The following is a 23,975-nucleotide window of genomic DNA, read 5'->3' on the forward strand; positions in this document are numbered from 1 at the left end:
AAAATTATTTGAAATTTTATAAACATTTAATATGAAGGCGCGATAATTATTGAAAATAGCTTAAAATTAGATAAAACTCCATTAAAATTTACAACAAACATGGACTTTTTCAAAACTTCGGTAATTTCTTATCTGTTGAAAAAAAAACATTTAATACATACCTGCAAATAATTAATCAAAAAACAAAAGATTACTTTCTTACAGCTGGGTCTTATGTAGGTTTTATTAGATGTAGATTTTTTTCTTCGTTCACTATGGTATCCAACTTAGTCGCTGTCCCAATTGAACGTCTATTACCTCGAGTTTCCGAGTCTCCTATGTCGTCATCGAAAGGTGAAGAGGCTATTTCGCGCGTTGGGTCGCCTGACTCAGCGATTCTTCGCCTCTCCGTTTCTTCTTGCAGAACCCTGGTCGCCGATTCTACTGTGGCTATGGCTGTGTCCATTGCTAATCCACGTGCCTCAAACTCGCGTTCCAACGTGAGCAATCGATTTATATGCCCCACATTGGGCGCCAATGTTGAGGGGATAGAATACTTATTAGCCCTCCCTGGGATCCCTCTACGTCTTAACTCCCAAGAGGGAACCACCAGATTTGGGGACTTGACAGACAATACGTTGACTACGTCTTATGTATCCACCCAACCAATGTGAGACTATACCAATATACCAGCAATAAGAAGACACAGTACTGCTCAAGATATATGTATTGCCAGTAGTGCACATATAAGTCATCTGTCATACAGATGCCAAATACAACTACAAAATCTTTCCTTAGATTTTTCCGATTCATTAATGCCGTAACGAAATTCTGAAACTAAAAGGAAATTTGTGCATATCACTCATACCTAAATTTAAATTATATAAATAATTTCAAGAAACCTTACTATGTTCTGATCGTGCTGGCATGCTTCATTCCATTTCCTTAAATTTGCTAACTCTACATACTCGGGTTCACTGTCGTGGTAAATGGGCGTATACCAGATAGTTATTCTGCTGAGCGTTGGATAAAGAGCTGACATCCAGCGTAAAAGATGCTTCATCTATTATAACATGAATCCAACTGCCAAGAGGCAGACATCTGCTGCTCCGGCTACCTCTCTGTGGAACTAATCCACCAGAGAGCGCTGATAGAATCAGTGTCGCCAGAGCCTGGGCATGAAGTTACCATTTGGGTGGGTAACTTGGAGTCCCTAGTCCCCACTACAACTTTCTGCTGGGATACTTACGTTTTTCCGATTGTATTCTTTCTGCTTCAAAATCGCATAACCTTCCAGTGAGAAAGAATATTATTTACGGTTGACACAGTCCGATGCTTTCTGTTCTTCTTCCAACTCTTTCGTTTTATCCTTTTTCACTGCATAAAGTGTTTTTACGACGTAAATATTTATGTAATTTGAATCAGTTATACCATTTTTACGCAGACCACTTTCTGTGTCATAAAAATTACTTTCTATTCGTCTTCAGCAATCATTTCAAGAAATCTCACTCTTTTTTTCAGAAATCGGTCAGGGGCCATACGCAGAAAGTCTCCATAAATGTTTTCACGGCCTGTTTGTCTGATAAAAAAAAAAAAACATTGTAAAATTTAAGCAAAAAAATTCACGTGGCGAGAAAAAAGTGATTTCGACATAAAAGTGGAAGTACATAGAATTAACTTTCTGCTGGGATATTTACGTTTTTCCACTTTTATTCTTTCTTCTTCTTTTTTGGATTCGGAGGTTTTTCTTTGACTGTGTCATTTACTGTAAAAATGAATACGTAAATTGGAGGGACATCCCTCAGGCACCAAAAAATTTCAGCTTTTAAGTGCAAATTTCTGCTTACTTACAATTGGTATCTTCCAATGCCTCCATCTGTTCTTTGTCTTTTACTAATTTGTCAGATTCTAGTTTTATGGAATTTTAAAGAAATTCCAGTTCCTCAAATTATGTCATTAAATCTGTGGAAATGAACTTGAGCATCCATAAACGAATTCAATACGTGTTAGTGACCCACTTGCCCAATTACGCTCCAATTTTTCAAAATTGGTTTCTGACAGTTCAAAACTGTGTGTTTTTCAAATTTTCAATTACGAAATCTTTAAAAAAAATAAGTTTACTTTTTTGACCTGACGGAAACAAATTTTGATTAAATGGTATGTACCTAATCGGTCAGGTAGGTCATCAACAAGCGCCAATCTCGTTAATGCGTGCTAAATAATTTGATTTGGACAGTTTTTATGGATTTTTTTTGTGAATATGGAATTTTCAAAGTATGGCTGGATGTTTTAAAATGACTTGAAAGCACATTCAATTTCTACTCAGCTGATTGGAATTAGGGTGAGAAGTGTATTTTAGCTTTTCAATTTCATTTGGGCAAAATTCTGTTGAAATTTCAAATTTCAACTCGCAGCTAAAAAGTGATTGTTTACCTAAATATCGATTAAAATACGATAAGAGATCGTATCAAAACTAGAAAAAAATGGAGAAAAATAGGGTCAAAATTCATTTATAACGAGGTGTTTTGACCTGATGTTCGGTCCCTACAAATTTCGAAAATTATACCTACCTATTTCTTTACAAGGGAATTCATGGAATTCTTACTCCTCGATTTGAACGAAACCAAGCCAGATCGAAAGAATATGTCCAAAAACTTTCATGACCAAAATTTCAGGTTCTAAAGATCATTTTTAGACTTCTGACGAATTTTTGATAACTGGAAAAAAATCTCAAAAAAACTATTTTGAGAGTAATTTTTGTATTTTTTATGAAATTTGATTTTTTTTATTTCTTATTAGGTTGGTATGCAGGTATGAGTAAGTATGAATAATTCCTATCAATGCAACTCTCAATCACCAATAACTCGTTTTTTTTCTTCGTTGATCTACGCATTTGGGAAAGAGGTGATTTACTCAGATCATCCGAGCTACTCGAAAAGCTCCTTCTTCTCTTCTGGTCTTTTTTTAGTTGTAAGGTGGTTGATATAGTTAGCTTTGAATCAACTGCCTTTCTTCTCTCCAGCATTTTCATCAGATAAGAACTACTTGTTTTATGGAGACCATGAACAGTCATCTCATGCTTCCAGCGATTTCCATTATTGGTATTAACATACCTGCACCCTTCCACCCTACAGGCGAACATTAGAACTGTCAAAAAAAAAAGGAACATATTACATCCGTTTCAAGTGTTTACAGTAAAATTCTAGCAGTGTGAGTTCAAAATTCCAAAAAAATGAGAAAAAAGATCAAATCTTCGAAGAAAAATGTGACAGTTGTTGAAAAAAATCATACGAGTATTTTATGAAAAAGTTTAAAATTCGCTCTTGAAACAGATTTTTTACGGTTTTTTTTTTTCAATTTTCAAAAGTCCAAAAATGAACTTTAAACCTGAAATTTTGGTGACGAGGTTTTTAGGACATGCTCTATCTAGCTTGGTTTGGCTCAAATCGCAGTGTGAGTTCGAAAGGTTTGCTTGTTTGTAAAAATATTACCTACTTATTAGGCAGATAGCTAAAACCCTCTTACAATCAAGCTGATGGTCTTTTGAAAAACCTCATTGCAAATACCTGTTTTTGGTTTCAACGATCATACAAATATCTACGCAGATTGTTGATGACTTGAGCACAGGTATATTCCACATTATTCTCGGGAGTCTTGAAACACAAAATACATAGATGTTGGCAAATGATTTTTGTTTGTAATCATCCTGGAGGTCGAAATTGAAAACAAATTAAAATCTCACAAAATTGCATTGAAAATATTAAATTTCATGTGTACTATATTTTGACTCCCCTCCCTCTTCTAATCGTTTGAAAATAGTTTCCAATTGTTTTGAGCCGTTCTGGAGCTTCCAGAAGATTACACAAAATTTTACTCAATAAAGGAAGAGAGCTAAAATTCACTTTGTGGGTACCCGAATTTCAACTTGTTCCGTCGATTGGAGGCGGTTTCAAGTCATTTTAGAGCATCCAGAAATTTTTAATGAATTCCAGTTCCTCAAATTATGTCATTAAATCGGTGGAAATTAACTTTTTAGCATCCATAAACGTATTCAATGCGTGTTAGTGACCCACTTGAACAATTTTTCAAAATTGGTTTCTGCCGGTTAAACACCATGTGTTTTTCAAATTTTCAATTATGAAATGTCTAAAAAAAAGTACTTTTTTGATCTGACAGAAACAGATTCTGATAAAACTGTATGTAATCGGTCAGGTAGGTCACTAACAAGCTCAATTTGATTTGGACTGTTTTTATGGATTTTTATTGCGAATATGGAATTTTTAAAGTGTGGCTGAAGGCTTAAAAATGACTTGAAACCACTTTCAATTTCTACTCAGCAGATTGTATTTCAGCTTTTCAAATTCACTTGGGCGAAATTCCGTTGAAATTTCAAATTTTTCAAATATGCTAGAGGCCTCGTAACTGCTCAAAATGGTTCGAAATTGTTTTCAATCGATTCGAGAAGATTGAAAATAAGGCACATGCAAGATTTCAACTTTCTATAGTGCTTTTGGTGAAATTTTGATTTTTTTTAAACATAACCAGGTAGGTTATTTTCGTTGATGTTCGTTATAAAAGCTCAGCATTTGGTTTTTCGGCTGTCCAGGCCTTACATGGGTACTTAGTTGTAAAGTTTGTTAATATTCAATTTTCAGCATTTTTTACTCAGAAGTCAGGGAATTCAAAGTTGAATATTACACCGGCCAAAAGTGATAACGAAAATTGAAAAGTCAAAAAAAAAGTAAACGAATTGTCTTACCTACCTATCAACGAAGGAACTGCCGCTGTCGAAAAGCGTGTAATAGTGAGGATAGGAATATTAGTGATAAAGAGGGGAGAATAGAATTATCACGTATCGGAGGAATAATGGTAATTAATATCAAGGGAACCATTCTTAAAATTATTCCTTAGAGAAGGAATAATTTCTCAGTACAACTAGCTCAAATGTCGGAGAGATTTCCTCCATTCCAATCGGTACTATTCATTTAAATAATGAGGATTGTAAATAAGAACAATCAGATGAACATTTCATGTCCCGAAAAGTTAGATATACTCATGAAATATTACAGTTAAGTTAATACTTTAAAAGTAACGAGAGTAAGACTAGTGCCACTAACATAGGCATAACTCCTACATCTATGTTAGAGAAATAGTATAACTAAAAGTTACGAAATACACGTTCGTCAACGGAAAGGAAAATAATTTAAATCTAATAGGAACGCCTGATGTAGTTGCGCCCTTCTACGTACCACCTACGTCCATGGTTCACGCTAAATCCCCATATCCGTAGGCAGGTATTTGTGATTAACAATAAAATATATTAGTTAATCTAAATGCATTCGATCGGGGTAAAATCCCATAATTAATGTACGCATTAACCTACTCACCTGCGGGTCCCCCAATAATAGGCCCAAACGTATAGGTTCTAGTTTTAGAGTCATTTTCGTAGGGTTGCCGCTACTCCCAGTCCGGATTCTGGTGTAAGGTCCATGCAGTAAAAAAGGATAATTAAGGAATCCTCCATTCGGAGGTTACGTTAATAAATCATATTAAAATTACGTTAGCCACCCGAAGTGGAAATAAATATAAAAGAGAGATAGCACGACACATCCTATTTTTACAGTCACTGGGTCAAAGACGAGACCTTGCCATCGCGAGTAGCAAAACCAAGTAAAGCGGCGAATTCGACTGTCTGAGAGATACAGCTCGAATTCGCGAATCGTCTGTGACGTCATAGAGTTCACACATAGTCAATTACTGTTGAGATAAAGAGGTACCCAGGGGGATGGAAGGATCTAGAACGATCAAAGTAAGATGACCTTCACGAGGTTCATCTTCGAATTATTGCCTAAGCAATACGTACGATATGGACTACCTATGGCAGTCAGGGCAGATTCCCCCATTACAAGCTTTCTAACACCTATTTGAATCCTCATTCGACCCTACAACTATTCATATGTACATTTGAATGTTTCAAAGTAGACATTGTCGCTGTATTGAAAAATTACCTCTCTGGCGAACATTTTCGAATTATCAGTATAGATTTAAAGTGCTACCAACTGGATTGATTAATCTTATGTTTGAGGCTTACACATCTGGCATTCCTGTTCAGAAATAAAAAATTACGAGCTTATTCATAGAGATCAATATTAGGTAATCAAATTAATTTTCAACAAATTAAAAAATTACTTACGCGAGAACGCACCATGGTAAGTAGTTTATAATCTGTTCATCCGCATTGTAGAGGTTTTTTGCGACATCTTTCCATCTTTTCACTTCAGGGGAGAGAGCCTAGGGTTCATCGGATTAATACCCAGATGACTTTTCCTTGTATGTATTCCTGCACGCTATACTCGCATTAACCTTTTCATCCAAATCGGATTCCTCTATGAAGACTTTATCTATGTATGTATAAGTCCATAAAGTGATATCTTTAGTGATGAAATTTTGAACTTTTAATTGTAGCTGAACTAAAACAAAGTCGGAACGTTATACTGTTGTTCATAGCATCGCTGCAACAATACCGCTTACAATTTTGAATGTGTTTGAACCAAAATAAAAATTCCCAAAGCTTATAAAAGTTCACTGAAACAAACATGGGAAAATTTTTAGTCTTTTTGTTTTCCGCATATGCCATATGCCGGATGAACTGTACGTCCTAGCAAAAATCTAATGACACTTATCTGAAAGTGAATTAAATTCTCCACTATTTCGTGTAAATGAAGTTTTCATAGTAAGCTTAGTTCCATAATTGTACATCTTTAAAGTTGAAGTGACAGAAAGTGGAAAAATAGGCTGCAATTTTTCATTCGCCAACTTCAAAATTTCACGTAAAAGAAATTGTAGATAATTTAATTATTCTCTTTGAGATTACTGCAATCAGATTTTTGCCAGAGGACGTACGGTTCGTCTGGTAGATGCGGAAAACTAAAAGACTGAAAATTTTCTCACGTTTGTAGCTTGGGGATTTTTTTTCCTGATCCAAACACGTCAAAATTTTCTTGATGGATAGGGCGTTCACCCACAATAATTTTTTTCAGCTAAAACCCTCTTGCAATCAGCATCACCTGCAGCCGAGCTGAATTTATTGTTACCTGCTTTGATTGATAGTTTGTTTCTTTTAGAACATCCAAAAAATTTTATGCAATTCCAGTTCCTCAAATAATTATGTCATTAAATATGTGGAAATGAACTTGAGCATACAGAAACGCATTCAATGCATTTTAATGACCCACTTGTCTAATTACGCTCCAATTTTTCGAAATTGGTTTCTGCCGGTTAAAAACCGATGTATTTTCCATATTACACATTGCTGTATCAATGGGATCAACTTTTTCTCTATTTAAAGCAGCGTCCGTAATAATCCGATATAAATTTAGCGTCTCCATTGCTGCATGTTCACTATCAAATTCATCATTAACATTTCATTTTGAAATTATAAATTGAATAATTTTCTGGGACTGCAGTAGTTTGGTACTTTGATGGAAACAATACCCCCTAGGAAAGGGAGGAGAGGAAACCTCAGTATGACTCCCGCCCCCTAAAAAAAAAAATGGAATTTTGGCGCACCGTCCTGTTAAAAGTAACCATTTAGTCTGACATTGAGCAGCAAATTATCGATGAAAAATTCCTCCAACATTTGCAGATAACGAGCTCCATTCGCAGTGTTGTTAGTGTGAAAGTATGGACCAATGATTCCGCTACTGGTAACCGCAAACTACACATTTACCTTCGGACTAGATCTTTTTGAAGGATGCTTTCACCCTTTCACCCACAGTTATTATTTTATTTTATTTATTAAGAGCCATTTACAGCAACTTAGGCCAGGGGCCCAGTTATTATTATAATGGTATTTTTGTTTACAAGAAAATCATAACTATTTAAAAATTACTTACACAGACTTACAGGGTTTCCTCCACATCATGGGTGGATTAGTAGTATTCTGCCGAATATAGTAGTCGCAATCATGACCACTTGAGCATCTGATTCTAACGATAACTACCTCGACAATTCGTTGTTACCTTTTTTCAGTGACCATGCCTACTCGTATTTCTTGCTCAATGAGTTGGAAATTAACGCCGTTTTTTTTTCAGCCAATTTAATTGACTCATCCTCAGCAGCTGCCGCAGTAGCGTAGGTCCTAATTTGATTATTTGAGTCTTGAGTAACTCTCGTTGATATCATCGTAAATGATCGGAACTCTAGTTCGTGGTTTTTTGAGCTGAAAAACTCAAAAATATATAGAACAATTTTTCATTATGAGCAATAAGGGTGGGGGGGGGTACTGAAGTGAGAGTATGAAGAAAATTCGTGATACATTTCCGAGTAATGTATCAAAATTTAGATTTTTTGCAGTTATTTTTTCATTTTGATCCATTAAGAGCAGGGGTACTGAATTGAAATTCTCAATTTCGCAATTCCAGTAAAATTTAAAATCATGCTTTCTTCAATTTTACCAAAGATTCTCTACTTCCGGAAAAGTTTGCTAGACGGAATATCCCCGCACGTACCGATCGACAGTATCTTCAAGTTCATTTTTCAAAATTGAAAAAATTAGAAAATTTTTTGCTACACATCTGTAGGATATTTGAAAGGCCACCTTGTACACACTCTACACAGGTCTGCTATAGTTGTAGTTTATTGTTTTGGGCTAATATTCTCTTATAAGTCAACTGAAGAGGAGCGGGAGAATGTTTCCTTGGGTGAATCACTTTTCCGAACAGAGTGGAGGGGAAGGGATTGCATAAACTAATTATTTCTATCGATGTAGCGCCTCAAAGTGTATAAAGGGATGGGCATACTTGAATGATACTCGCGAGTTCCATTTTTCTTCATTTTTTACTCAAAAGTCAGGGAATTCAAAGTTGGATATTATACCGGCCAAAATTGATAACGAAAATTGAAAAGTCAAAAAAAAAATAAACGAATTGTCTTCCTTTTTTTTTTTACCCATGTTTTGGATTGCACTTCAATTAACTAGAAATTTTCGAGGATCCGCTCTGTCGAGCAGGTCGTCGTCGCTACCTATCAACGAAGGAAGCCAATTTTTTGTCGATACAAGATGTTGAACTGACGCTGTCGAAAAGCTTTCTAACACCTATTTGAATCCTCATTCAATCCTACAACTATTCTACATTTGAATATTTCAAAATAGACATCGCCGCTGTATTGAAAAATTGCCTCTGGCGAACGTTTTCGAATTACCAGTATAAATTCAAATGTGCTACCAACTAGATTGATTAATCTGATGTTTGAGGTTAACTCATCTGGCATTCCTGTTCAGAAATAAAAAATTACGAACTTATTCATAGAGATCAATATTAATCAAATTAATTTTCAACAAATTAAAAAATTACTTACACGAGAACACACCATGGTCAGTAGAATTATCATAGTGAATTTTTGTGAAAGATGGACGTACTCGTAAATGAACTTTCAACATTATGAACATATTCATATTATTTCAAGTATATGTCCGTGGTGTCAAGAGATAATTAACGAAGTATGTCCATCCTTCATACATGAAAATAAATCAACTGTGCAATAAACATTACTGTTCTCAAAAGCAGCTGAGATATTTTACTCCCTACGGTTCGTCTGGTAGATGCGGAAAGCTAAAAGACTGAAAATTTTCTCACGATTGTTTCAGTGAGCTTTGGTGAGCTTTTGAGAATTTTTTTTTTGGTCCAAACACATCAAAATGTTTTTGAAGAATAGGGCTTTCATCCATAATACGTATATTTTTTTCAGCTAAAATCCTCTTACAATCAGCAATATCTCTGCACCCGAGCTGTACTTCGTCACGCTGACGAGAAGTCTCTTTCAGGCTAAGTCATTTTAGAACATCCAGGAATTTTTATGGAATTCCAGTTCCTCAAATAATTCTGTCATTAAATCTGTGGAAATGAACTTTAGCATCCAGAAACGCATTCAATGCATTTTAATGACCTAGCTGCTTGTCTAATTACGCTCCAATTTTTCGAAATTTTGCTTCTGCCGGTTAAAAACCGTGTGTTTTTCAAATTTTCAACCATGAAATCTCTGGGGGAAAATGTACTTTTTTGACTAGACAGAAACAGATTCTGATAAAACTGTATGTAATCAGTCAGGTAGGTCACTAACAAGCGTCAATCTCGTTTATGCGTGCTAAATTAGATTTGTACGGTTTTTATGGATTTTTTTTGTGAATATGGAATTTTCAAAGTATGGCTGGAGGCTTCAAAATGACTTGGAACCGCTTTCAATTTCTATTCAGCAGATCGGAATTCGGGTGAGAAGTGTATTTCAGCTTTTCAAATTCATTTGGGCAAAATTCTGTTGAAATTTCAAATTTCAAAAATATGCTGGAGGTCTCGTAACTGCTCAAAATTGGTCGAAATTATTTTCAATCGATTCGAAAATATTGATAATAAGGCACATGCTAGATTTCAAAGTTCTAGTTGATTTAGTGAAATTTTGATTTTTTTCAAACATGTATAACCAGGGAGTGCGCGACAAAAACTGGTAATTGGCAGAGAGATGAAAAAATCGAATATTTGAAATTTACGTACAATGCATGCCCTGTGCACTACGTGCAGTGCACGGCCGAAGGCTAGGGAGAATTCATCACTCTGACAGTGTGGCTATATTCTACCTCTTGCAACCATACACACGATGATTTGTGTATACAGTAGAAAACGAACGAGTTACAGCAGTACGATGAGCAGGTAAATCGCCCACAAGTCCCATGAGCTGCGCATTAAACCTCTTATGTAAAAGTAACACAACAACTAAACGTGTAGTTTGATTATCAACATTCCATGTGTTTCTTAAAGGCCACAATAATTTACAACGAACAAAGTTGAATAAAAAGGAATTCGAAGCGATTGAAAATCAGGCAAATAATGTATAAGATCTAAATTCTTCTGACATTCCTGTTCAGAAATAAAAAATTACAAGTTCATTCCAAGAGATCAACATTGATCAAATTAATTTTCAATAAATTAAAAAATTACTTATCTACGCCAGAAATTTCTGCGAATTCATTTAAAAACAACGTTGATATCTTGAAGAATAAAAAAAAGAATCGAATAGAAATTCTGGCAGTTTTTCCGTTTCCTTCACTCCATGGATGGATTTGTAAAATTCTGCAATGGTTCTTGCCAGCGATGTAAGAACTTTCTGGTTACAGCAATATTGCACGCATGCCTGTGAACTTCACAGTCTCTCAGAGTTTAACTAATATTTTCATAATTTACTTGTAAGTAATGGCATTCAGTTAACTCATCTCGTTTGCTATAATGCGACTCCAGCTACGAGGGTCGTCCTTAATATTCGTCTACACTTTGGCAAAATATCTCAAAAATGCGAAAATTTCCATTTTTTAGGTTTCTGATGGTATTTTTGCAATAAGTGTCAATCTTGTAATTTTTTTCTCGAAAATGAAAATAAAATTCCAGTCCAATTTTTTGATATGTTATTCTACATAAAAAGGACTAAAACTGAGAATTTTTCATAATTTTTACTCGCGAACGTCGTGGTTATATTCAAATTATAAGTTCTTAAATCGATTTTTTTAGGTTTTTGAAAGTGGAAACACTGATTTTGATATCATTCGTCGATTACCCTCTCAAAGTTCTACAATTTGAGAAAAAGTTCAAAATTCTACACCACGTACAACCGGAGCAATTTGCAACTGAAATTTTCCATTTTCATGGTCATTTTGGAAAACTTTGAAGTTCCACAGCTCCGTCACAAAAAATTGAAAAAATGTCCGGTTTGCGTCATATTCTACATCGTTTAGTGACCTGTGCAAATTATCTGATTTTGAAAAAAAATCGAAAACCTTTCGAGCAAAAATCCGCCGATTTGGCATGGAATGACTCTAAACGAAAATTGAGAAGTCGAAAAAAAAAACAAATAAATTGTCTTACCTACCTATCAACGAAGGAAGCCAAATTTTCGTCTTGTCTAGAACTTCCGCTGTCGAACAGCTTTCTAACACCTATTTGAATCCTCATTCGACCTTACAACTATTCTACATTTAAATGTTTCAAAATAAACATCGTTACTGTATTGAAAAATTACCTCTGAAGAAGATTTCCGAATTATCAGTACCTATAAATTTAAATGTGCTACCAACTAGGTTGATTAATCTGATGTTTGAGGCTAACTCATCTAGCTTTCCTGTACAGAAATGAAAAATTACTAGCTTATTCAAAGATATCAATATTAATCAAATCAATTTTCAACAAACTGAAAAATTACTTACTTATGCGAGAACAAAATGCGACAGTTCTCCCGTTGGCATCTGGGAATGGGTGTATTTGTAAAATTCTGCTGAATATACGAGAGGTCGTAATTATAATTCCTCAAGTCCTTAAGCATTTGATTCTGAATACCTCGGTAGTTCATTGTTAATGACGTTTTTCATCAACGCCAGTAACGCCACAACGGAAATTCAGGGTTGCCAATGTTGAAAATTTGATATTTCTCAATTTTGAAAATTTCAAAATTTTTTCAAAACTGATTAGTGGTTTGGATAGAGGACGTCAAGACGGTCATAAAATGTTATTTACACTTTTTGCCTAACTGTAAAACTGAAGGGGCTTCGTAAATTCAAAAAAAAATGTATTTTATACCTTTGGAAATTAAAATGAACTAGAAGTGTACATTTTTTCGAATTTACGAAGCCCCTTCAGTTTTACAGTTAGGCAAAAAATGTGAATAACATTTTCTGATCGCCTTGACGTTCTATCTCCAAATCACTAATCAGTTTTGAGAAAATTTGAAATTTTCGAAATTGAAAAAATGTCAAATTTTCAACATTGGCTACCCTGAATTTCCAAAACAAGGCTCGTTTCCGAAAAAGTAAATGTATACTAAGGCCCGTCACACACTACTGCGATGCGATGCGATGCGATGTAAAGTGACGTCGCATCGCAGCGCTAGTTATACTGTGGTATATGGAATGCAACACACTACTGCGATGCGATGCATTGCGATGCATTTTTGATGGTTAAAGTTTGCAACGCGTTGCAGGCGTTGTAGATCGATCACAAAAATTAGAACGTTGCATGCGATGCTTTCTTGTGATTGGTCGATTTTATCAGTTTGTTGTTTTTTTATCATGGTACCGGTTGATTAGTGATGAAATTTTTTACTCTCTTGTGGTTTGATAATTATTGAATTCTTGTCGATTTTTCATCATTTTAATGATTTGAATATTAAATTTTCAACTTTTTACAATGGCTTCGGAAGAAATACAGACGGTGGAGGTTATGCCAGTAGAGGTAAGTTCTTATAATATAAATTCGTTGAGTTGAGTACTACTTTTAAGCATCATTTTGATTAAGAACTAATAGAATTGTTTTCATTTAGACTGAAGAATTGTTGATCGAGGAAGTCCGGTCAAGACCCATGATGTACAATTTCCGAGATCCCCATTATAAAAACATTAAGAAGAAGAGTGATGTATGGGCTGAGATAGCTAGGGCGACTGGATTGGAAAATGGTAAGTTTAGTAACATTCTCATTTTTGTTCAGTGCATACCTAATATTGCGTGTAAAAAGGAATCATTATAGGTAAAAAAATGATGAAATATTCTTTTTTTTGTGTGTTATTAGGAGATACTGCCAAAGATAAGTGGAGGAACCTTAAACAAGGATATAAAAATGCCTTAAAAAGAGTAGCAAAATATGAGGCTAGCGGCTCAAGAGCCAAGAAATTCAAACCATGGAGGTTTATCGAGCAGATGGCCTTCTTGAAAGACCACATCATGGATGAAGCGTCTACCTCCTCCAATATTCCAGCAAATCCTACTAATAATAGTAACAACGTCAATGAAACGGAAACAGTGGAGGAAGCATTATCTGACGATGAAAATGAAATGGAAAGCACTCAAGGAACTAATGATAGGTAAGCAGTGTTCACAGCTCAAATTTGCCTTTTATTTTTGTTTTGGAGAGGTACCTAATGATAAAAATTTCAATTTTCAGTGATCTTTCAAGAAATGATGAAAAATTACGTGGTAAAAAAGTCCTGCAGGCTCTGGACAAAGAAGTTATTACATTTTTAAGATCCAGGACTCCGAAGGAAACAAAAGGGACAGATAAAATTGACTCGTTGAAAAGTTGCTTTCAGGCATATTATGCTTCTGTAAAAAGTATGTCTCGGACCAATCAAATAAAAATAAAGCGGATTTTCAGCAAAGCCATTTTAGATATTGAAGAGGAGGAGAGTTTATTAGAAAATGATTTATAAAAACGAAAAAGTATTGGTTGTTGTTATATTTTGTATTTCATTTCAAGCTTTCTGCTTTTATTTCCTCATAATATTCGCTTATCATATATTTTTATCCTTCTTATATTTCTACTCGCATCACCTTATCTCAATTTTTGTTTAGTTATTCATTTTTATAACATTTTAATTGTTATGTTGACTTTTATCATGTTATTCATTACTTTGTTCATCTTTATTTCGTTTTTTCGTTGACTTCTATCATGTTATTCATTTTTAGTTTATCTTTATTTTAACTTTTACTGTCCTGTATCCTGTAATTTTAATTTTCAGTCTTGTTACTCATTGTGTCTGTCATATATATAAGTACCTATTTCAATTTTTACCTCAACTTTTATTGTAATTTTTTGGTATCTATAGCTCAACTTACCTAATTCCAATTTTTACCTCGACTTTTATGTCTTTTATTGTAATTTTTTGGTATCTATAGCTCAACTTACCTAATTCCAATTTTTACCTCGACTTTTATGTCTTTTATTGTAATTTTTTGGTATCTATAGCTCAACTTACCTATTTCAACTATTACGGATAACTTTCAATAATAAACTTTCATTTATTTTAAAAAAAATACATTTATTTATTGCCAACATGTAGTTACACTGTTATAGGGTGAGAATACATTACTTAAAGAGATAAAATGAATTACTAAACTAACAATGTGAGAATAAGTTACTTATAAACTTACAGGGATAGAATAAATTACTCAAGGGGGATAAGTACTCAAAACTCTACAGCATAAATCCCTAAAGGAAATCAATTATACCTCGAAACCTAATATTTGCCATTACGAACAGCTTGCTCCTGGTAAGGTATAGGATCAACATTTATAAAATAATTTTTCAACTTTTCACGAATAAGATATGCTTTTCGCGCCGATCGTGCTTTTGTTGAAGGCACATCAATTAACTGGTTGTGAGGATCTTCAAAATCTACATTAGGAATTTCTTCCAACTCATGCTCAAAAGATATGCTTTTAGTTCTCAAATAGTTATGCAAAACACAAGTGCTTTTTACAAATGCTTCCACACTTCTTGGCTCAAACTCCAGTGGCCTTTGATAAATCCGAAATCTCGCAGATAAAATACCGAAAGCGCATTCTACGGTTTGCCTCGCGTGACTTAAACGATAGTTGAATATTCTGTTTGGAATGTCACTTTTTGTACTGGTTCCGGGGTATGGTCGCATCAAATTTTCTGAAAGAGGAAAAGCTGCATCGGCAACAAAAACAAATGGCATTTCATCACCACCTGGTTCTATCTTCGTAGGACTTGGAATGTTCAGTTGATTGGAAATTAACCGTTTACCAAAGTTACTTTGAGCAAATGTATAACCATCACTGAATCTTCCTTTAACTCCGACGTCAATGAAGGTAAATTTATAATTCGCATCAACGCCAGCGAGTAACACAATTGAGAACGACTTCTTATAATTGTAATATTCACTGCCTGATCGAGTTGGTTTTTTTATTGTAATGTGCTTTCCATCGATCGATGAGAGACAGTTTGGAAACCGCCAGCGCATTTTAAATTCAGCTGCCTTGTCTTCCCAATCTTTCACACTGAGAATTGGTAAATATTCATTTGCCATGCGGTGCCATATAGCGTCGCAAACTTCCTTCACAATGATGGAAACTGTGCTCTCTCCCAAACGAAAATGAAAGCTCAAACTGCGAAATGTTTCTCCAGAAGCAAGAAATCTACAATGTACAAAACATCGAATTAGGTACATATCACCAAATGTGATTCACATTATTCAACTTAAAATCATGTTTTAAGTTAATATAGGTACCTCAAACATATAGCTAATCGATGTTTACTAGAAATCGCTAAACGAAACCGGGTATCTTGCTTTTTCAAATCATCTTTAATGTAATCATGGATTTCTTCAAATTCTGTCCTCGTAGTTCTTAGGTAATGTTTGAATTGTTCATCTGTCAGCTTTGGAAGTAAAGTATGATAAACTCCGCACTGCTTACGGTGTTTCTCAGTTCGAACGGCATGGGTCCATATGTTTCGATTTTTTCTTCTTCTCATTCTACTGCGTATCAGAAGCAGCAGTGCGAAATCCTCAAGATCATCTTCATATTCACTATCCTCTTCATCTTCAGAAAAAGATGACAGTGTTTCAAATAATTCATCCATCTTTCCGAAACAGCAATAACATAAGACAAAAACGTAACTTCAGGATAATTTTGCACCAACCTAATTAATATAGATAAGTTCTCAAATTATTATTCAAAGGTGAAAAATTTTAAAATTATCGTACAATTTGGTCTGTTTGGTGATAACATAATGATAATTGATAATAGCAACAAAATCATCACGTTGCAGTACCAGAGGTGTGTTGTCAAATGTTGCGATGTCCTGCAATGCAACGTTTCAGAAAGCGTTGCATCGCATCGCATCGCAGTAGTGTGTTACGGGCCTAACTTACCCTGCATGTGTATCCTCTTCATATGCTACATGTAGGCAACCGCTCTGTCGGATCGGTATCCAACAATTCTGACCATTCCCTGAATAACTAATTTCAGCTTCAAGTAATCTGAAAATAAAAATTATTTATTATAATAACACTGTATTTACCTCGTTATATCATTTTGGCTGTAAATACCACATTTCTATCAGTTAGGGCGAATTTTTTGGTTTATAATTTTTTTTGACATCAATCAAATCACACGGAGGGTTGGATTCTCTTCCGGGCAGGATCACGGTGCCCTTAAACTTTGCAGCTAGGTACCCCTATCCTGGAACAGAAGGAGGAGGGAGACTACATACCTGATTTTCATATTAATTTCAGTGAGTGCTCATTTTGTAGCCCGAAGTCTGAGGTACACGGCGGTGTAGGTATTCAGTTTTTTGATACGACTGAGAGAAAAAAATTGCTATTTTGGGATTTCCAAATTAGTAATTTTGATCGATTTCGTGTTTCAATAGTTGTAAACATTGAAAAACAAAAAACAAGCCAAAATTTTACCACTCATGCTCTACGTGCAGTGCACAGCCGAAGGCTATAGGGGGAACTCATCACTTTGACATGCGTGGCTATATTCTACCTCTTACAACCCTCCCCCAAAAAATACGTGGCCTACGCGATTTGTGATTGGTTGATTCTCTTGCTTCACTTTTTCCTATACATGTTAAATGGAGTTCAATATTTATATCTATGATTCCATTCATTTATAAATTGAGTGTTTGCTTACATGATGAAATGCCTGCGACTCATTTTCATTAAATCTTCGACCAATTCAACATGAACTGCTCCAGTTGAGAAGCAGATGAAAAAGGCTATGTAGAGACCTTTAAATATTCATACACAACACACGATGATGATTTGTGTCTATACAGTAGAAAATGAACAAGTTATAGCAGTATGATGAGCAGGTAAATCGCTCATAAGCTGCGAATTATACCTCTCATAAGCAATACAACAACGTGCAGTTTTCTTTTTGACGTTCCATATAAATGTATTTCCTATAGGTCAAAATTTACAACGAACAAAGTTGAATAGTAAGGAATTCTAGGCGATTGAAAATAAGACGAATACTTACTTAGTAGATTTCAATTCATCTGACATTACTATTCAGATGTACTTGGGGACGTAGAAATCAATCAATCAAATTAATTGTCAACGAATTAAAAAATTACCTCTGGGGAACATTTCCGAATTATCAGTATAAATTAAAGTTGCTAGCAACTGGATTTATTAATAAAAAATTGAGATAACTTTTCGGGGCATATTTTTGTATAAAATTTGGGTCAAGGGGAGAAAGTGACGAAACACTGAAATACATCTTCGAGAACTTGATTTCTTCTCCACCACATCACTATCTCAACGCTTGTTATTTTCGCTACCAACAGAAAAATCATGGTTGGGAAACCGTGGATCGCCATTTTTGCCATATCGCCCTGAAGTACCCACCTTGGCCAATTCTGATTCGAGCGTAGTTGAACAACTGTGAAAGAGTAAAATATTTGTCTTTATGATAAAATGAATCTTTTATTTCGAGGAAAATTGACCCTTGGAGACGATCATATAAATCTTTGTGAGACAGTTGATCTCGCAGGTACTCAGGTAAATGCTCTTTTGGGCGTACCTGCAGACCTCTTTTGGGAAACTGTGCAATACCATCTCCTGCCCAAATATATTCGGTGAATACTCGTAGTTTGTGGGGCCGTATTTGCAATCAAATTAATTTTCAACAAATTGAAAAATTACTTACGCAAAAGTTCGATTTTTGAACTCTTTTTTAGACGTCTGTATTTTCCATCGATAGAGTCACTCGTCTAGGAAGAGTTGAAAATCGCTGAATCAAAATTCGCAACTCGTAAACCGTTATAATTATCGTATCGATACAACTCCATATCAACATCTGGAGCATATGGGCGGTTGTTCGTGTTTACCACGATCACTCCGTACGCTAAACGAAAATGTTTTACAATTCCAAATGTGAATATTTGGAACTTAATAAAATTATTCTTGATCTAAAATTTTGAATGAAAGTGAAAAATGTTGCAAATAAAAAAAAGACGAATAAAATTAATTACACATTAATTGTACAATAGGGTGCAAATTAGAGTGGTACATACAACAGCAAAATCGCAGCATTACACTGTTTTTTTCCTCGATTTTTCAAAACCTCGCTTCAACAATACCGCTTACAATTTTGAAAAAAAAAATCATTGTGGGTGAAAGCCCTACCCTTCAAGAAAATTTTGATGTGTTTGAACCAAAAAAAAAATTCCAAAAGCTTACAAAAGCTTGCTAAAACAAACATGGCGAAATTTTCGTAGGAAGCTCTACGTAGTTTCAAAATTGTACGTCTTTGAAGTTGGAGTAACAAAAAGTTCAAAAATAGGCTGCAACTTTTCGTTACGCCAACTTCAAAGACGTACAATTTCAAAACTTAGTGTCCTAAGAAAATATCATATAAACGAAATTCTATAGAATTTAATATTCTCAATTGTCAGATTATTGTCATCAGGTTTTTTCTGTCCGGTAGATGCGGAAAACAAGACTTGGAAATTTTTTCATCTTTGTTTCAGTGAGCTTTAGTGAGCTTTTAAGAATTTCTTTCTTTTGGTTCAAACACATCAAAATTTTCTTGAAGGATACGGGCTTTCACCCATAATTATTACTTTTTGTTCAAAATTGTAAGCGGTATTGTTGTAGAGAGGTTATGAAAAACAGTGGTTTGTTGTAATTTTGCTGTTTACTGCTCTAATTCGCACCCTACTGTAGGTACAAATTTAGGTACAAGAAAATCGTAACTACTCGTATTTAAAAATTACTTATTCAAATGGAAGCTGTTGCTGGATAAGTATGCACTTCAATAATCCGTTGTTACTTTTTGCAGTGACCTTGACACTAAACATATTCCCTACTCGGTGAGTAGGAAATTCAACGCCGTTTTTTTCAGCTGATTAACTCATCCTCAGCAGCTGCTGCAGTAGCGTAGGTCCTAATTTGATTACCTGAGTCTTGAGTTACTCTAATGTAAGCGATAAGTATGTAATAAATACGTACTTCTCGGGTCCATCACTGCTCTGTTTGACTTGCTTCTTCTATTAACAATCAGAGGGTAGGAAAATTTGCGTCTCCTTCGTCAACGCGGGTTAATAACTCTTCTAATTCACGTAATTGTGCACTTGGCTAAATATTAATAAAATTTAATAGTAAGTACCTATGTGTACTTATTATGAACAATAATACCTACTTTAATTTGTAGGTATAGGTACCTAAATACTTACAACATGTTCAGTTCGTCTGTCATTATTTCGATTCGGGTTACGATAAGGCGCTTGGGACCTTTGTCTCCTGTTATTATTTGGATTGCGATTCATTTTTTGATAAATAAGTAATAATTTCACTATAATTTTATTGAAAATTTCAGTGAGTGGAGTATCGAAATCTTTGGGTTTTGAGCTGAAAAACTCAAAATTGAAACTATTTTTTCATTATGACCCTGAGGATGGGAGTACTATAGCTACATTAAGATTTTAAAAAATGTTCAAAGTACTAAAATTTGAAAAAATGTTCAAAAGTCTATATCACGTACAACCGGAGCAATTTGCAACTGAAATTCTCCATTTTCGGTCATTTTGGAGAACTTTGAAGACTCACAGAAGTCACAGATCCGCAAAAAAAAAATCGAAAAGATGTCTGGTTTGATGACCTGTACACATGATCTGATTTTGAAAAAAAATCTAAAATCTTTCGTGCAAAAATCCGCCGATTTGGCATGGAATGACCCAAAACGAAAATTGAGAAGTCGAAAAAAAAGAAAAAAAATATTACGTCTTACCTACGTATCAACGAAGGAAGCCAAATTTTTGTACTGGGTTGAACTTCAGCTGTCGAACAACTTTCTAATACCTATTTGAATTGTCATTCGACCCTACATCTATTCTATGTATATTTAAATGTTTCAAAATAGACATCGCCACTGTATTGAAAAATTACCTCTGGGGAAGATTTTCGAATTATCAGAAAAATTTAAATGTGCTACCAACTCAGGGCCTACCGGGAAATGATAGAAATTGAGGCATATTTGTTTATGAAGGGCCCATTTTCCGTTGTCTTTTCGACACGGGGCCCCCAAACTCTCAATTATTACCAAAAAAAGTTGCATACGTACTTTTGAATTTTATCAAAAATTTATGACTAAAGGGGCCCTTTTTCACCAAAAGGGCCCACTTTCTTACCGGGGACTACCGGGATTTCCCCGGTAGCTCTTATGGCCAGTCTGCCCCTGTACCAACTAGATTGATTAATCTGATGATGAGGCTAACTCATCAGGCATTCCTGATCAGAAAAAAAATTACGAGCTTATGCAAAGATATCAATGTTATTAATCAAATTAATTTTCAACAAATTAAAAAATTACTTACGCGAGAACAAAATTTGGACCATCTGTGAATGGGTGTATTTGTAAAATTCTGCTGAATATACGAGAGGTCGCAATTATGACTGCATGATCATCTGATTCTAAATACCTCGGTAGTTCGTTGTTAATGACGTTTTTCATCAACGCCACAACGGAAATTCAGGATTGTCAATGTTGAAAATTTGATTATGTATTTCTCAATTTTCAACATTTTCGAAATTTTCAAAATTTTTAAATTTGATATTTCTCAATTTTGAAAATTTCAAAATTTTTTCAAAACTGATTAATGATTTGGATAGAGGACGTCAAGACGATCATAAAAATATGTTATTTACAATTTTTGCCTAACTCTAAAACTGAAGGGGCTTCGTAAATTTGAAAAAATGTATTTTACTTTTGGAAATTGAATGAACGAATGTACATTTTTTCGAATTTACGAAGCCTCTTCAGTTTTACAGTTGGGCAAAAAGTGTAAATAACATTTTTTATCGTCTTGGCGTTTCATCTCCAAATCACTAATCAGTTTTGAGAAAATTTGAAATTTTCAACATTGGCTAGCCTGAATTTACAAAACGTTGCGTGAGTGTTCATTTGTAGTCTCAAATCTGAGGAACACGGTGGTCGGTGGTGGTGTAGGTATTATTAATTTTTTTGTTTGACGAGTGAAATTTTTTTAACGAACTCGAAGTGACCATGGATGTAGCTTAGTGAGGTTGAATTTTCAATTACAAAACACATCAGTCACTTCGGTTTTGTCCAAAATTGTTCGAACTTGTACCTAAATTGTTCCAACTTGTACCTAACTACATACAAAAAAAACTAAATTACTTTACATCGACTTGTTTCTGAGACTTCAGGCTACAAAATGAGCATATCTGTGGCTAGATACATTTGGAGTTTTTAAAATTGGATACATTGTGCTCTCTAGATGGAGCTTCCAAATTTTTCATTACCTACTTTTTTCACAAAATCCCTAATTGAACTTTTTCAATAATCATCTTTTCAACTATTTTTGAACTTTGTCATCAAAAATACATCACAAACGATTGGAAAGTTATTTTGACTTGGTGAGAAATTTATTGATATTTGCTGGCGGTAAATCAAACTCAAAAAAAAGAAATACTTGGCATTTCAATTTTTCAGTCAGATGTGTTCTTCACACGACAACTACGTTTTGACCCTCGAAAAACATCCAAAATATTTGACCTATATTTTCTCAGTCTCTTATTTTGGGTTTTCCTAATGAGTCATTTTGATCGATTTCGTGTTTCAAAAAGTAGTTGTAAATTTTGAAAAACAAAAGCAAGCCAAAAGTTTACCGCTCATGCACTACTTGCAGTGCACAGCCAAAGGCTTGGGGGAACTCATCACTTTGACATGCGTGGCTATATTCTACCTCTTACAACCTGCTGAAGCTGTAGTCATAGGATCGGAAACTCGCGTGATATCTACCACTTCATCGATCACGATTTCGATTGATCTGTGTATAAATGAGATTGGGAGTACTACATTAAGATTTTTAAAAAAGTTCAAACGAACTCCGAGAAATAATTAAAATCTCAATTCAAATCATAGTCTTTTAATCTTCTTCACAAATTAACATAAAAAAACATTACAAAATAGGAATATCGAACCGATATAAAAACGCACATGTCTGTCTTGAAACGCGGTAAAAATACAAGTCATCTCGAACAAGGAAGTTTATATCGACGACTACGTATTTTTCATTTTTCCTCCTCCATTTTCCTCATCCAAAGAGAATAATCTTCTATCAGTAATATACGTAATTACAAGGTAATAATACATATTTTACCACACAATCAAATTAATTTTCAACAAATTAAAAAATTACTTACGCGAGAACAAAATTTTGACAGTTCTTCTGTCAGTACCATAGTTTGTTGTTAGGTACCTCTACCTATCTAATGACGTTTTTCATCAATGCCGCAACGGTTCTTGCTAGTGGTGTAGGAACTTTCTGGTTGCAGGAATATTGCACATATTTTTCATGTCAGAAATTTAGATTAGATTTCATGTTTGATTTTTGACTCAGTTTTCAACTCCTTACCTGTTGTCTAAAAATTTCATTCAAACAGCAATATTTTGGCCTCAAAAATCACCATGATACCTAAATTATGATTTCTTGTAAATTTTCATTTCTAAATAATTGAATTTGGTACTTACTGAAAATATCGTTTTTGGATTTTCAATGCGTTTTTCGGTGTATGGAAAAAGCTCTCTTGGCGACATAACTCCACGTTTTATTTATTCTAAGACGCCCATTCCACGTTCTCTGGATACTGATAACTTTAGGAAGTACATATAACTTGCCCATTTTTTTATGTTTTTATTCATAGTTTCCCCTGAATATTTAATAGTATCATGTTTTCAGAATATTTGGTAAATTCTTACTCGACTATTCAATGTTTTGATAGCTAAAATTACCAGCTTGTGTAACAGTAATCTGTCAACAATTTCAGCTGTTATCTTTAATGGACTCAACCAAGGGTCACATCTCATTACAAAGCTCAAAAAGGAGTGTGTGTCAGCGCCTTGTAGTGGACTAGGACTCCCTTGCCCCACCTTGTTAATTTCATGTGGCCTCAGTGCCTTAGCCTCACGTTGGGCGCCAATGTTGGGGGAAATACAACTTTACTCCCTGGGTACCCAAAGTGGTCTCTGTCGCTCCCTATGGCGATCCTGGTACAAGGACTCAACAGGCTAAGCCTTATGTTGTAAGCCAACAAAGTGAGACAATCCAAATTTCCCAAATGATCTTACAAAGGTACCGTGCAATGGTTTATTGGTCAGCTGTGCACCAAGTATCAACTGTAA

General features: G+C 34.7%; 3 protein-coding genes across 8 annotated transcripts in view; 2 read left to right on the forward strand and 1 right to left on the reverse strand.

Annotated features, from left to right (window-relative positions):
• LOC135843515 (potassium voltage-gated channel protein Shaw-like) overlaps window positions 1-23,975 on the forward strand; it is a 761,198-nt gene that overhangs the window by 425,102 nt on the left and 312,121 nt on the right. The gene's annotated exons all lie outside the window — the stretch shown is intronic.
• On the forward strand, window positions 12,931-14,751 carry LOC135843985 (uncharacterized). Its single transcript, XM_065362059.1, has 4 exons — window positions 12,931-13,250; window positions 13,339-13,471; window positions 13,585-13,876; window positions 13,957-14,751. Exons 1-4 carry the CDS (start codon window positions 13,206-13,208, stop codon window positions 14,219-14,221), a joined length of 735 nt encoding a protein of 244 aa, XP_065218131.1. The 5' UTR covers window positions 12,931-13,205; the 3' UTR covers window positions 14,222-14,751.
• Window positions 14,805-16,582, reverse strand: LOC135843983 (uncharacterized). The gene is made up of 2 exons (XM_065362058.1): window positions 16,046-16,582; window positions 14,805-15,953 (listed from the first exon to the last, which is right to left on the reverse strand). The coding sequence occupies exons 1-2, from the start codon at window positions 16,396-16,398 to the stop codon at window positions 15,029-15,031; spliced, it is 1,278 nt and encodes a 425-aa protein (XP_065218130.1). The 5' UTR covers window positions 16,399-16,582; the 3' UTR covers window positions 14,805-15,028.

This window comes from Planococcus citri, chromosome 4, assembly GCF_950023065.1.
Source record: "Planococcus citri chromosome 4, ihPlaCitr1.1, whole genome shotgun sequence".
NCBI lineage: Eukaryota > Metazoa > Arthropoda > Insecta > Hemiptera > Pseudococcidae > Planococcus > Planococcus citri.

Coding starts and splice junctions, on each gene's coding strand:
- LOC135843985 (XM_065362059.1), top strand. CDS start 13,206: ATGGCTTCGGAAGAAATACAGACGGTGGAGGTTATGCCAGTAGAG. Junction 13,472..13,584: donor GGCGACTGGATTGGAAAATG/GTAAGTTTAGTA, acceptor GTGTGTTATTAG/GAGATACTGCCAAAGATAAG. Junction 13,877..13,956: donor ACTCAAGGAACTAATGATAG/GTAAGCAGTGTT, acceptor TTCAATTTTCAG/TGATCTTTCAAGAAATGATG.
- LOC135843983 (XM_065362058.1), bottom strand. CDS start 16,398: ATGGATGAATTATTTGAAACACTGTCATCTTTTTCTGAAGATGAAGAG. Junction 15,954..16,045: donor CGATTAGCTATATGTTTGAG/GTACCTATATTA, acceptor TGTACATTGTAG/ATTTCTTGCTTCTGGAGAAA.